General features: G+C 37.2%; 1 protein-coding gene across 14 annotated transcripts in view; it reads right to left on the bottom strand.

Moving 5' to 3' along the window:
• Window positions 1-15942, bottom strand: part of BCAS3 (BCAS3 microtubule associated cell migration factor) — a 361207-nt gene that overhangs the window by 206811 nt on the left and 138454 nt on the right. For 12 of the 14 annotated variants that reach the window (XM_057407125.1, XM_057407127.1, XM_057407119.1 and 9 more), the window contains 4 exons: window positions 11863-11907; window positions 5242-5366; window positions 4480-4645; window positions 3012-3112 (listed from right to left, as the gene is read on the bottom strand). In XM_057407125.1, the coding sequence (XP_057263108.1) occupies window positions 3012-3112; window positions 4480-4645; window positions 5242-5366; window positions 11863-11907 (437 nt within the window). The remainder of the gene's footprint in view (window positions 1-3011; window positions 3113-4479; window positions 4646-5241; window positions 5367-11862; window positions 11908-15942) is intronic. The other 2 variants (XM_057407120.1, XM_057407123.1) reach the window with 1 other exon arrangement.

The following is a 15942-nucleotide window of genomic DNA, read 5'->3' as shown; positions in this document are numbered from 1 at the left end:
AGCTGAACTCTGTGTAAACAACTAAATACAGCTTTTTTAGAATATTCTCTTTATCACAAGAACTCACTGGCCTACTTTATGCTTTTCAGAGACTAAGGAAGATTTTGGTGCTGTGTTTTGGCATCGAACTGTATCCTTCTGCAGACCTGCAGAGCACAGCCCTCCAACCAGACCGCCAGACGTTTCATTGTTCTGTCCGTCTGCTGACAGAGGTACTCTGTGCTAAAAAGCACACTGAGTATTTTTCAATGACCCAGGGGGCAAAGGTCACTTATTATAAATGGATAATGAGACCTAATGCAATGTTCTGAGTGTGGACAAAGAAAGGGTCTATCCATACCCCCTTGTGACTTGGTCATTCAGGCTTTTATTTCCCCTGCACACTTAATGGAGCCAAACAATTGGCAGAAATGCTATACAGAAACTGAGAGAAACTGCTGTATTCTACCTCTGATAGACAGATACAAATAGTGACCCTGAAACGGCGCCAGAATTCCTCTTACCACTAACGTGGCAGACAGATGTAACATTCACCCTAAACCTCTATTTAGCCATTTGCTGGCAATTAAACTTACTGACGGAAGTGATAGCACATCAAACCACAGGCTTCAGCTAATGTCAGCCCATTACATTACTGCAGGTAAGGAGAGACAGATAACTTCAGTTTAGCGTGTATTTAATAGGGGAAGCCAACAGGTGTCTTGAACTGTTTTGTGGGAATCCTGCTCTGACTCCATTTTTTTCCAAAACTTCATTGAGAAGCTCCAGATAGAATAAATCCAGAAGACAAATAAAACGTCAAAGAATATCAGATATACACAAATTGTTCCATTAATGCCAGCTGTACTATGTTCTATAGATACTTTTTTGTCTGTAGTGGTTATTATTCTATTTTCATTTACATTTCACACTCATCTTAAAAAGTTCCTAAAAACTAAAAAGTTGTGAAAAAAAACCCTGATTTTAAAAGTCTTTGCTGTAATTCAAGTAATTCAAATTCATTATTTTCCTGCAATTCAGCTACAACTCATTCTTTTTCCTTTAAACAGTTTTCAATACCAAACCATTTGACATGCATCGTACTTGAGACATTAATGAAACACAGTGAACCACATCCATCCCTGGTTTCAGACTGTGGAATAAATGCGATCTGTGTATATAAGCTTTTCTATTCAAAGAAGGTTTTTGTTCAGACCATATCATTGCATTACATTGTTTTTCATTTCAACAGAAATTAAAAGGCAGACAAACTACTTCTACAAAATGTCCAGAATTCTCCAGAGAGCATTCTGTGCTCTTGGACTCATCCTGCAAGAACTACATGCTCCATACAATAATTTATATATTTGCACGTTTGATAGCATGCAGGAGAAATAGCTGAAACCAGTACGGATGATAATGACATCTTGAAACTAGAGGAGGGAATCTGAGGAGGGGAGGAGGGGGAATAAATCTGGCCCAAACAGCAAAGCTGCAAGGATCCACAAACACAGGTAGTGTCCGTGAACTAAAGCTGCTTTTGGAGACTGTTTCAAGACTACTCAGTAGCAGTAGCAACAATGGTTTGTAAGCAATGGATAAAAATACTGATACCAAAATGAGTTATCAGCAGCATAAACAGACTCTGGCAGCAGCCACGTTAAACTACAATACAAAACTAGACCTATGCTCTGTAGTTAACAGTGTCTATTAACGGTTTTGATACAAAATACAAATATATTTGTTGACCTGATTGGACTTAATAATTCAAAATACTTATTTCAAAATGGAAGTATAGGCTCGCACATCTAATTTTAGACACAGTAATTTGAAATTTGAGATCCATATTTGTATCAAAAACTATCATACAACCAAAATACCTCCTTGCAATGACCTTTTATCTCAAAGCAGAACTCTCATACTATATGTCAAAGTAAAACAACACAGGGATCTAGGAAAAAATTCTAGCCCAAAGGCACATCTAACACAGTGTTGTGCACTACTAACCACCTTTTCCATACTCTTTTCCACCTTTAGAGTTTTCTTCCTTTTTCTATGCAGCATGGAACAAGGAAGACAACAACCTTGTGGGTTCCCACAACATTTTGAGCTTGAAGCACATGCAACAGATGGAAAGGTAGAAGCAACAGATCTAATCTGGCGCCAGTGTCACTTTTACCAGTCATGTTCAAACTGCCTTTTGGCCAGATGTCCACTTTCTGCATTTTAAAATGCCTGTGTCACATCATGTGCTGGCGTTGGCTGCACAGACAACTGTGCAGAGGATCTAGTTTCCCCATGAGTACCTTTACATATGCCAAGAGGTGTTCCCTTGTGAAACTTCAACTGCTGTATCATTTTGATCTTGACTACATCCTAGATAGAGAATTGTTACTGTTAATATTATTCTCTTTTCTGAATGGTCAAATTAAAAAAGTAACATAAATACTGATCTATAAAACCAATATAAAATACATGGGTTTATATAATATACATATACCATGTATCTATAGATATATAAATGTTTCTGAATATGCAATGCCATGCACATTGGCTCCTTGCAAACGATGTGGCTGGATAAGACAGAGGACTAGGCAGGTGGGCAGCCAAACCTGGAAGCAATGCCAAGGCTCCCGAGGGAAGCAGCTGTCTCAGACTCTGGCTGGAAGTAGCCCAGCAATAAGGAGTTCCAAGGGAGAGGGAAAATGCAGATGCACTGGCTTGTCACTGAGTACTGAGGAAATGGCTAAAAGCATGAGAAGAAATGAGGTGAAGAAACCCTAAAGACTTCAGGGGATCTTTTGAGTCACACTTTCAAAGCCAGCAAAACACTCACATTTTGGGTATATGACAGGCTCACAACTTTGATTCATATCAAAAAAATACTTATATTCACTACCATTACTAATATAGTTACGTCAGCGCTATTCTGGGGTTAAATGTATTCTGAAATAAATGCAGGCTGAAAAACTAAGTCACACTCAGCTTAAAATGTGCACATAAGACAAGACAAAAAGTTGTCAGCTACTTACAGCCAGCAAGAAGATACTGGTAGTACTGCACAGCATCTGCAGCCAGGAGCAGTGGATGGTTTGCATTAAATGGTGGTTGGAGCTCATTCCACTGAGGAGTTCTGAGGTAAAACACAAGACTATTAATATTTTAGCTAATACAGAGAATGTAAATCAGTGTTTCTGTCATCACATGTAATTATCTATACAAGCTCACAAAATGTTTGTAATTATTTAAATTAGCTTGTTCAAACACTGCAATACACCACAAGCACTTGAGCAGCAGGACGAAATAGCACAGATTGTGAGGCAAAGACAATACTTGTTTGTTGACTGCAACATGGATTGCTCACGATGAAGGTGGTTTAGATTAAGTTGGTAAACATGTTTAGGACCCTTGTATGTCATGCTGACGTTATATAAACACACAACAGAAACTGGGGACCTTTTTTGTTCTTTTAACTAGCACTACTTCGATACTGTAAAGTCATTGAGCATTCACAAACTGTGAAAATAAAGCTGTGTAAAGTTATGGACTATTGATCCAATTAGAATTTTCAATTCCATTACAACCTACTCATTTCAACAATAATGGTCTAGAAGTCTGTGTTGTAATTTTAATTAGGGTGGGCTATTCCTAAATAGCTTGGTAAATCAAGTATTGATCAACCTAGTCCAGCCATAAGCAGCACTAAGGAATATAGGAGCCAAGAAAAATCGATAGGGAAATATTTTAAAACGTCAAAAGCTGACTGGAAAAACTGACAACACTTTCTCATCAATTTTTGTTTACTTTCTTCTGCGTGTCAGGAATAATTTCTTCAACTGAGAAATGCTACCTTCAGCTACTTACAGGATAACTTGCCTAATTCTTTGCAATGCTTCACTGTGGAAACCTCACTCATGACTCACGGCAGAATTTTGTTCTTTAACACCATTAAAATAATTGTTTCTAGTCCTTCTGTAAAAAACTAGATTACAATCTGATCATTTAAAATCACCAATTGATAAGGATCTCTATTGATCTGTAAACACATTCATGTACCTCTGTGTCTACAGAATTATTTAAATGCTTAGCTCCCCTTCAGACACGTAAGCACTAACACAGCTATAGGAAAAGGTAGGTTTGAATATTGAGAGCCCCTTCCTCCAACGGAAACCCTTAAGAGTCTTTAAGATAAACTTTAAGATAAAAATAGGGGTGAAACTCATAGAATGGTTTGGGTTGGAAAGAGCCTTAAGATCACCTAGTTCCAACCCTTCTACCATAGGCAGGGATGCCTTACCCTAGACCATATTGCCCAAGTCTCTGTCCAGCCTGGCCTTGGACACTGCCAGGGATGAAGCATTCACCACTTCTTTGGACAACCTGTTCCAGTCACTCACCAGCCTCATGATACATGAATGAACATTCATCCCTTCCAGAAAAAAAAGATCACAACCATTTCCTGGACAAAAAGAGGAAGAAACAGTAAAAAGAATGAGCTACCTAACCAAAGTCCAGCTGGCTCTTGGGCATGTCACCATTTCCAAAGGTGTATCATCACTGATCTTCGGAGCAGTGCTGAGTGGACGTGGTTCCAAAACATGCTCCACCAGGCTGCCATAACAACTGATGATATACAACGACTCCACTACAAATTGTTTTGATTGATCTGTTTGCAAGAAGAAAGAAAATCTTACTGCAATAGCACAGCAGAAACAGCAAAAATGTTTACAGGAACAGTAGACTATTCTTTTAAATCTCTTGCTTTATATGCTTGCAGTCAAAACCACCAATCAAAAGAAGTGAGAGGGCTGGAAAGACAAAGAGAAAATGGCACCAAGCACAAAATTTTCCCTTTGTTTCAAAAAAATATGATTATCTGATCTAAGAGGAGGGGGAACAAGAGTTTCACACCAAGGTGAGTCCAGGTGACAACACGCTGCCAAACATATGTCTTTGCTTTAGCAAAGGTCCTTTACCTCACAGTAACACTTCACACAGTATTTTTGACTGTGTGAAGTCAAACCAAAGTTTGTTTTCTGTCATTGCATCATAATAAAAAAAAATCAGTGATTGATTTCACTTATCAAACTTTCTTGCAAATTTTGTTCCTATTTACCAAAAGCACCCCAACCATGCCCCCCCAAAATGTCCACTGTCACTGTTTCAGGATCAAAATCTACAGATAAGCACCATCTGCTCACAAAATGAGAAAATAAATTCATTTCAATTTAAATACAAATCTCATTTTTGGAATATACCAACCTTTTTCTCTTTTCAGACCAGGATTGTTTGCAAACCATGACCTTGATGATCCAAAGACTGCAGCGACGCAAAACTCGCCTCCCACAGACTTACTGGGTGAAATCTGTGGAGCTGGTTTGGATTTGCTTAAAGAAATAATAAAAAATTATGGAAGTTATTTTCCCAAAAATCAAGATGTCCCTTGCTTAATAGTCATTCTAAGATATTAATTCAGAAATGGTGAATATCTGCAGTTCCCATAAGATTTAGCAGAATTTACAGAGGCTTAGTGGCTCTCAATAATAGGTCCTAAATTCCCCTTGATCACTGAACTCATTAACTTGAAGGACAGCACTGGCTCATAATGGAGAATTAGTTGGGCTGTTTAAAAGACCCAATATTGAATACCTGCATTCAATAGAAACTTCTGAAGTGAATACAAACATTTATAATTGTAAGTCCTTTGGGAACTAAAATATAGATTCTGGGTCAGTCTTTCTAGGTGGTTGGTATTTTCTGGCATTTTCAAAAGAACCCTCTAACTAATGTTAACATTGACTGCTGATCTGTATATCTGCACATTGAAACTACTCAGATATATATGACATGGGCAAGAGGGTAAGAGGGAACAACATGCGGAGGATATGAGGAAAGGGGAACAATGCATACGCTCATGAGCTACATGTTAAATCAGTAACTGTATCATGTAAAAAGAGATTAAGATACATTCTCCTCTGAAACACCACAATGTGCATGTAGCAGATCCAGTGGTTTATAATTATGTTTTATTGAAACATCATTTAGTGTTCCTCCCTACAGGAAGCTGAAGATACGCAACATTCTGCTTTCTATAAACTCAAAATTTGCCCATTTCCTCAATTCATTAAACCAGATTTTTACCCTTCCCTTAAGAGAAAAGCTGTCTGAGAAGTTCATGCAGGATTCCTCCTTCTCCACGTTCTATTTTTTCCCTGTCTTTTAAACTGGACTTTATGATATTTCTCTCCCTATTCTATTTCACTGCTCCCTTGTCTTGACACCTCTCCTTCCTTTCCTTTCTTCTTCTATTAATTTCTTGTTCCACATTATATCAAGGCTGTGATTACACTATCATATTGACTGGGTCATTTTTAAGTATTGATCTTCAATTCTGAGATGTGTGTGTGTGCATATATGTACATGCAAACAAATTATTGCAAGTATCATGATGGAATTAAGCACCATAAGAATATTTTAAAACAGGAGAAAGCAACTCAAACACTGAGCATGACTAGAATGGCACTTGATTCATACCACCCTTTTTTTTCAGCGACAAATTAGTTGTATACAGGTGAAGTGGTTCCACAGAATGAACCAATAGGGGTATTAAAGCAAAGACAGATTATGAATCAATATAATGTAAAAATAACATGAGAAAAGTAAGGTAAACCAAAATTATTCTACAAGCTGGGCTTCTCTGAAGCTCCTGCTCCATACAAACACCCATGTCTTGGTCCCTGGTTCCTCACAGCTCAGAACCGATCTCACTGAAATAAATGGGAAAACTTGCCCTGATCTCAAACGCTTCATTTCCTTCCAACAAGAAGTAGTAAGCGACATGTGGAAAATAACATGGCATATGGTTCAAAACATATCACCTCCATCATTACTGTCATGCTATGTGGAACATTTAAAATGTCCTTCAACTTGAACTCACCTAAAGCAGCAAATACTTTCTGTGAAGCATTTCAGAAATTAGGGCATGTATGACAATGGGAGAAAAGATTAATTGTCTACCTCATACTGTATTTTCAGCCAGGTTTCTGAAAGGGATGTACACAAAGTATAGCTGAGCTTCCCAGCACCTTGTATGGTATTACTGTGCCAGTTTTACACAAGGGCTCACTAAAGCACAGAAGGGCTAAGCTGTTTGCCATAAATCACACATGCAGCAAGCCTACAGTCATACATTTCATGTAGAAGAAAAAAACCACCCACCCAACAAAACAAAACAGAATGAACTTTCAAAAGGAATTCCATCACACTGATTAGAGTCAATGGAAAGATTCAGACAAACTTTCATGGACTTAGATCAGTCCTGAAGCTCTCACACATGCAGGAGAAGCTAGAACGTCACAAAAGAGCAATTGCAATTTATAGTCAGCAGCTCTGATATTGAACCACCACAAAGCACTTAATATCCAACTGTTGAATCTACAGCTATAGATTACTGGGTCAGAAATCGGTGTTCCAAAATGTTACGAGTATAAATATATTACCTTGCTTGGAGTGGCAATTTATGATCTATATTGGAATAGTCTATATTAACATACAAAGTATTTATTAGCTACTCAGAAAAATGCAGAATAGATTTCTTTCTCTTTGAAAGAGTTATCTGTCACAGAAGCAGTATTTTTAACCAGACCTGTAACAAACTGTGTATCAAGAACTGTTTTTAGCTCTCACCTTCCAAGTATTCACACTAATATTCCTCCAGAAATGAAAATGTAATGTATCCACTAAGTAGAGACTTGTTACTTACTGATCTATACTTCAATCAATAAATGATCCGTTTTAATATAGAAAAAGATTGTTCAGAAGGACAGTGTTACACATCAATCAATACAAAACAATGATAGAGAGATGATTCAGCTGTATATACTTCCTCTTACAAACTCCTGAAAAGATAATTCTTCCAAACTATCTTAATACTCCTAATATTCTCAAGTTTTACTCTATACAATCTGAGGTTATTCATTAAAATAATCTAAAATGAAAAAATAAAAGAAAGGCAGCAAATGCTGTTCTCACCTACAGACTGGAGTAAACTTCTACAGGGCCATAACTGACTTCCATTTCTTCAAGCCTTTCAGTTCAAGGAACCTGGTACTCTAAAACCACTTTTTTTTTGCAGAGATCTCCACACCCACAGTCCCAAGACCTATGACCAACCTTAAAGGAAATGGTCTAAGCTACATTCTATTTACACCATGACTTTAAGATGTACATCTCTCAAGGCATGCATTTAAGTGCTGGTTTCAGTGCCAAAACATTTTCCCTTCAAGAAGGATGTTTTGTAGACAGAAAGAGCAGACCTTGTAAAACATGATTACTCATGTGGTTAAACTCAGTCCTGCTCAAAAATAAAGACAAAAAACCTGACTAGCGCATCATATTGGTTCAGACACAGTTCTGAAGAAACTGCTGAGATGTCAACAAGTCTATTCTGAAAACTATTGTTAACTGAGGAATCTTTTATTTTACCACCATTTTACTTTATCCCTGAGTTTTCGTCATTACATTCCAACTCAAATTTCTTTCCTTCAGCAATCCTCAAAAGCCCAGTTATTTCCAGGAACAGTAATGCCATTAGAAAAATATATTTTCATGTCATTGTGATATTTTAACAACTTGGAAGCTATAAATCCTCATTATTATGTAGATGCAAACACCCTTTCAGCTTTATAAATGATAAGAAAACAATCATGTTGAAGGCAGGTGGTGAATGACTGGTTTCTGCTATGAACTCCTGCTCTTTACTTGCTCTTAGCCTGTCAGCACTTCGTAAATTATTCCAAGAACTGAAATTAAGGCACATTTGGCCTCACTTTTAAAAACAGTTAATTTAAAAGAATCTTCACAATATGCTAACTTTCAAAAGATTATACCATATTTTTACTGAGAGGCACTGCCATGCAGGGAGAAGTGAGGGTTGTTGGGAATCAACACTAAAAACAAGAAAGTGAAGCTAATGGAACCAAAGCTCTCATAATTTTGATCTTCCACATCAGAAACAAGAGCATTATATAAAAGGAGGATGAAAAGCCAGTGCACTTTTTCCTCTCTGGGTCTACCAAACTGTGTAACTACACCAAGAATTAAATGGGACACAGCGGCATTTTTATCCCAGTTGTATCTCTGCAGGGACCTACACCAGGAGTACAATCGTAATAAAAAATCCCTTTCACAGTTCTTGTTCTGCTGTAAGTTTAGTAAGAGCTGTGCCTCAACTGAAGATCACGTTCATGTGATTTCAGCCACCAGCAGTTGACATTCACCTACACCAGCTGAAGTCAATGACAAAGTCACCTACTAAAGGTCAAGTTAATCCCAAACTCCAGCTAAATACCACAATATTTGGGGAAATTGGTGCTATTGACTTTTCTAACATAATTTTGGGGGATTATTTCCATTTTAAATGTAGAAACACTGAGATGCAGATGCATACATGTCCAGTGCAAAATACATATAAGCATTTTGTACTGAAATAGCATAAAAAGTGATGGAAGCAAACTAAAGAAGAAAAGTAAGACATTACTTTGACAGATCTTAAAAAGTTAAGAGACTCAGCAATAGCATGCAAGTTCTTTCATGTTGACAAGGCAAAAGAAAAGATGAAGAGCTACTGAAACAATTCAAAATTACTCTATTTTATCTAAGAAAATCAATAACAATCAATACTACTGATATATTTTGCAAACTATAGGCAAATATGAACATCAGAGTACAGTGCAGTACTGGAGTGTTCCTCAAAGAGCTTTAGGTCTCAAACTGCTGCTGGCTCTTAAATTGGTCTTTATGTTCATAGTCAAATAAGTGACATGACTCTAAAAAAAATAACTAAATTGCACATATATGGTATGAGGGAACTGCTCTACAAATTAAAATAGTGAGAGTTTGCAAAGACTGAGAATTACACTGATTTTATATTCCCAAAGAATAGGCTTCAAATACGTCAGATTCATAAAAACAAAAGCACTTATCCACAGCTCCACAACTAACCCCACTGAAACGGAAACATACCATTTCTTGAGGTAAAACTTTATCTGGGCTACATAAGCAGCAACAAAAGTATCACGAGAAAAATACAGCATGAAATCTGCAATTACACATAGAATTAGTGAAAAAGCATATCTGTCTCAAACTATGTAATTTTAATTGATTTATCACTCTGCCTAAAACAAGAAAACAAAGACATGTTTCCAGTCATCAAATTACGAATAAAACAAGAAAAAGCAAGAAAAGAAATGGTAGGCTCCTCTACTCGCCAGGCAGCAAGCTGTCAAATCTCCATTCATGTTGTTTACATAATTTTAGGTCTCATTAAGACCTTAATGGAAACAACATGATTTCTTCCCCCACCCAGAGTGTGTTTTTTATCCTAATTTCACTGTAGGCTAGTAAAGACCATATTTTTGAGCTAGAACTGGCATTAAACAAACCACAAAAGAGTCTTGTGAAAGACAGGCAACAATTTTTGAGTCTATTTCCTATATTCCCCTCTTTAATCTAGGCCTTTTAATCTTGCCTCAATCTAAAATAATTTCTGGTTGACAAGCATCTTTGCTGCTTCATGCAGAGGCTGACCAACACATCCATTTGCTAAGACAATCCACTTTCAAAACTCTCCTTCCAGAGCCTTTTCAGTTCTTAGATCACGATCACACGAAATACTTCGGTGCATCACAAGCTACATTTTAAAATGGTTCTTAGGAAGTCTTACAGAGTGATCATATATTCCATAGGAACGGGGCAATGTCACCTTCTTTCCTCTAGTGTCCTATTTAGTGTTTTTGTGTTTCCTCCCTTTGCTATAACTCCCGAGTCCCTCACCAGCTCTCAAGTCGCCTGTATCCTAACAAAACTCCTGGGAAGTTCCCTCTGCTGAAGATAGCATTTTGACAGAGACATAAGGGGGTGATACATGCGGCACAAACTGGCAGCAGTAGAAACAAGAGCCACATACGAATATTCTAACAGATACTAATAAGCATCCCCAACTAACATTAAAACAACCCCCTCCCAAAAAACCCACCTCCTAGCTGAAAGTTTCTAAATTTTCTAAGAAAGTTTTAAGATGTTCAAAATTGTTCCACTCTTGTTATCTGGAACTTCAAGCACCTACTCCCATCTCGTTATAAAGAGGTGACTGGAGGTGACAGCATGAACACTGAACCAAGCTCCACCACAAGGAAACTTGTTAAAATCTGCTTTTATTTCTGTCTACATGTTTGTAATATGCTGCAATTTTACATATTAAAACAAACCACCCTCATAATTTCAAATATCATTATTTTAATGGAACTGTGGTTTGGCTGGTTGGTTTTTCTCTCAAGTGTGATAAGCTTTTTGGTTTTGTGTTTTTGTTTGTTTTGTTCTTTGTTTGGTTTGGCTATTTTCTACAGTGCCCGTTTTACTTGCTTCACCCCCCCTACTGCAATATTTCACTGTCTACTCACTGCTCACCCGGCTTATTTTTGAGAGGTCATCATTGATGTTTTTCTGTCTGTAAGCAACTTAGTGATACAGGAATAAAGAAAGCAATACAGGAGAAAAAGAGGCTTGTGTTGGAAAGCTGTTGCAATCATTTTTGCTCGCTGGGAAATAATTTATTTTTTCAACTTTGCTGCTACTTAAAAATTAAATGCCCCCTCACAGGTAAAAATGGAAAAAAACAAGTGAATGCTTTGACAATGCTTAATGGTGAACACACATCCATAGCTTAAGAGTGAAATTATGCAGTGCTTCCACCTATGGATCAGCCATGCAAGTCAACAAATTAAATAAAAAAATTAATCCAAAATTAAAGTCTAAGCACAGCGTTATTTTCAGTGAGGACAGCAGATGAATTATAGGCATGCTGGGTTTGAACTGGGAACTCACCATGGAGCTTTTATGGAAAAACATCCTGCTCCAAACAGGTAAGGTCTTCATGTAAAGGGGAAAAATGCACAGAAATTAGATGAAAACTCCATTACCAACAAGTACACTGTATAACATGCTATTAAGATTTATGCAGAAGGTAAACAAAATAATTTCTTATAACCATTCATGATGCCCTGAGAGAGATGTAGATCCCTAATGTCACCAACATGCTAAGGCTCACAGACACAACTGCCCAGGTGAATGTCCCAGGGACAACACAGCCACCCATGAAGCAGGAGCTGACGGGGCAGGCTCCTCATGCACAACTGCGGTGACAAACATAATGCACCAGTTGCAAGCAGGCTTTAATATTATCATTCAAGTTAGACACAGCTTACGTCTCCTTACTGAAAGCTGCTGCTAAATCTGAGGCAAAAGGAATCAAGAGCCTTAAACCAACATTAAAGTCAGAACTAGCAGACGGAAATTAGCATTGAAAGCAACAAGTACGAGGCTGTTTTCCATGACACACTAAAGGTCTGAGTGGGACAGTTTTACAAATATACTGAAAATAGGCAAGTCCTAAGTAAAAAACACAGGTACAAACACAATTTATTAGAGAAAATTACTCAGCCCTTTCCCTAAACACACCATTAAAGTAAAAATCTTTAGCAACTGTATGACATAGCAATACTATTCCCCCACTTAAAAGTTTGCATGGAATGCAGGGAAGAGAACCCTATCTTACTTCAAGTATCTTTGCTGTTAAAAATCACCAGATGTAGAGCTTAATGCTTTTGGTCATTCAACAATTTATCTTCAGCATGATTTGATTTCTGTTCAAGTATTTTGTACTGTGGATAGCTTTTACAGTGGTACCACACCCCATTAATTTCAGTGCATTTTAAATGGCTATCTCCTTGTTCTTTGCATCACCTTTCAAAAAGCCATCACCATACTGACCTTTTCATAAAGTCTGAAAAGGAGGAACGGGAGGTAAATTTAGAGCTACTCACATGCTCAAGGCTTCTGTGAGTCTCATTTGGGATACACCTTCATCCACAAAATTGCTGAATAACTGATTTTATCAATGCCTGTCTTTTTTTTTTTTTAATATACTCTGACTCAGTGATAAATTCTGGCTAGTTGAAACAAGTGAAGTATTTTCAGGTAATGAACTAACAGAAAATATCTATCACAGAAAGATGTATAAAGCACTCAGCCATATGCTTGCACAGGTAAAAGGATACCAGCCTGATAAAAAGGAATTCTGTGAAAAAAATTTGGCACAAGCACATCAATGAATGGAGGCATCCTCTTAAAAAAAACATTTAGGCGAAGGTACAAACCAAGACATATATTCTTCGACATGCAAAGATCTAAAAATCTAATAAAGAACAGAACATTACAGAAAAAAAATCCTATTTTTTTCATTAGTAATGTAGGCCAAAGCCATACTGAAGATCTTTTGAACTCTGTGTCATGGATTAGCCTTTAACTGTTCATATTTAAATAAATGTTTGGTTAATACTTTGTGGGACAGAGCCCATTTGGTAGAACCAGCTGCCTCTCTACACATAATATAGAATCTTTGAACAGTGATAAAACCCAATTAAACTGTATGAACTGTATACATTGTATGATCTCCTATAGAGTCAACACAGTCAGTGTCCAAGTCAAAGACCATTCGAATGGCTAAGATGAGCCCAGCACTATTACACTGTTTAAATGTAAAGCTGTTTTCTTCACAACTCATAGCAAATATAACTTAAAACCTAGAATGTATCTAGTATAGATTTGAAGAGTCACTGGATAGTGTTTGAATCTGACTGAGAGCTTAGAATTTTTAAATTATGATCCTGGATGTTTTGGCAAGATTTTTTCCTCTCTGAAGTAGTTTTTCTATCTGCAAAAACAGGCAAAAGACATGTAGCTGAGCTCATCAGAACATTTCAGAAGATAACATAGGCTTCCCCCCCTCCCAAGCATAGTATATTGGTCAAGAGCATAGTATGTTGACTTGATTATACTTGCAAATTAACAAATTCGCTATTTTAACTACAAATTGACCCCGGTGTTTCAATGGAAGGTTTTGTTTGCTTGCTTCTAAAATGGATACAAACTCTCGTATCATAAAGAAAATATAATTACACTCTCAAAGACTACAGCAGTCTTAATAAAAGTCTTAAGTGTGAGAAAGACAACTTAGCATTTCCTTTCTGTTCAAAAGACCTAGTTTCTTTTATGGTGGCTATTCCCCCCCCGATATTTATCTAAGTAATTCTTTTTCACTATTTCCTTCACATAATATGAATGGTGTGCTAACGGAGAGAAAGAGAATTCACAAATCACAGGAGAACCCAACCTTGAAAAGACAGCACCAGATGGCTGCGCTCAGTGGCAGGAACAGAGCAATGCCAAGGCAAAAAAGTCGCTGAGGTTCCCCATTCTCACAGCTATTGAGAAATTCCAAAGGAAAATTATGGAATGATGAAGATTTACAATTCAAAATTCCAACAGAATTAACTTCATTTCTTATCTGATTCTGAGTTTTAGCCAATTAAACATTGACACATACTTTGATTTTGTGTTACCGTGTTTAATAAAAACTATTTAAGCTTTTAATTAGCTGTGCAATACCCATCTACTGTAACCCTCATTGCTATATGTTGCCATAGCAAGAATCCGCTCACAGTGACATGTGAACAAAAACTAGTGCAAACCACTGTATTTCATATCAAATACAAATCACTACAGTAGTTGCTTTATTACCAAAATGTATTATATAACCTAAGGTGACATAAGACACCCCTGAGAAATGTGCCAGAAAGAGAATGACTTCAGCATGCAGGAAAACTGACCTACTGCACTGGATTCTTTAGCTTGACTTTTGGGTTTTTTTCTTGACATTTTCAGTTACTTTTTCCTACTTAATTATATTATGACATCATGACTTTGCACTCCTTATTTTTGTTTGCTTCAGTAATAGAACCTGGGATAAATTAAGCTGAGTCAAAACAAAACAAAGGGATGTCACTGATTTTCAGTACTTGTAAGCAATGAGAAACATTAGAATGATAAAATTGCATCAGACACTTTACCTACCCTTTCCCTTCCTTACTGGGGGTGGGATGAAGGATGGGATGAAGAACGGGTAGAGTTTCATGCTTAAAAACACACTATCTAAATCTTCTGGATGGAAAAAAAGTAAGGCTTATTCCTTTTCCTGGAAGGTATGTTGGATGTCTGTTTTGACAAGACCCAAGTAATGCAGGTTACATCCTGGTGTTTCACCAAAGCTATAATGAATTTGGGAATGAAGTATGATACAAATATAATGACTATATCCCTTGAGAAAGTTAAAACAAATGCTGCTGTCAGAGAAACCAACTTTTACAATAGTTTTTCTTCTGGGAGAATTGTTGTATCTTTTATTTTCCTCCTTCTTACTGCACTACAGTGCATCTGTGCCTCCACATTCTTACAAACTGGAAACGAACTAAAACTCATTCCACAAACACAAGGAAAGCTTATATAGCTACTGCAAAGCACAAAGATGTCTTCTAACATACTCTGATTCACTGCCTTTTATAGACAAGCATGAGATGGATCATACAGCTCTTCCCCTTTCAAATCTATAAGCTCTTTGTAAATGAGCAATGAAGTAACCCATTCACCAGACTTGAGAAGGAATTCAGCATTAACAGTAAACTTTTCTGAGGGAAACTGAGGCATGGATATATAAGGACTTATTAAATCTGGCTCTCCTACTGCCTTAAGTCCTCCTCATCTTTAAAACATAAGATGCTTCCTTACTCATTAGTGTTAGAGTCCCTTTGGGAAAGCCTGTCTGCTCCTCAGAATGTGTTGACAGCACAAACTACAGGAAAGTAAGTCAATGGTATGACAAAATATAGGGACAAAAATTAAGTGCTTTGTGAAGGTGCAGAAATTACGACGAGAGACCTGAAAAAACAAGGGAAGAAACAGAGGGCAGGGAGGAAGAAAATGATAGTGGTGGCAAGAAGGGCAGTAATACCCTGGGATACTCAGTGCTGAGAATGGAAATTGTATTCAGAATAAGAGAGTTTAATGACT

Source organism: Pezoporus wallicus, unplaced genomic scaffold (genome assembly GCF_028554395.1).
Source record: "Pezoporus wallicus isolate ANWC-B61680 ecotype Strahan unplaced genomic scaffold, APGP_CSIRO_Pwel_v1 contig_10389, whole genome shotgun sequence".
Taxonomy (NCBI): Eukaryota; Metazoa; Chordata; class Aves; order Psittaciformes; family Psittacidae; genus Pezoporus; species Pezoporus wallicus.
The sequence above is the reverse complement of the archived record's forward strand: the minus strand, read 5'-3'. Positions and strand labels throughout refer to the sequence as shown.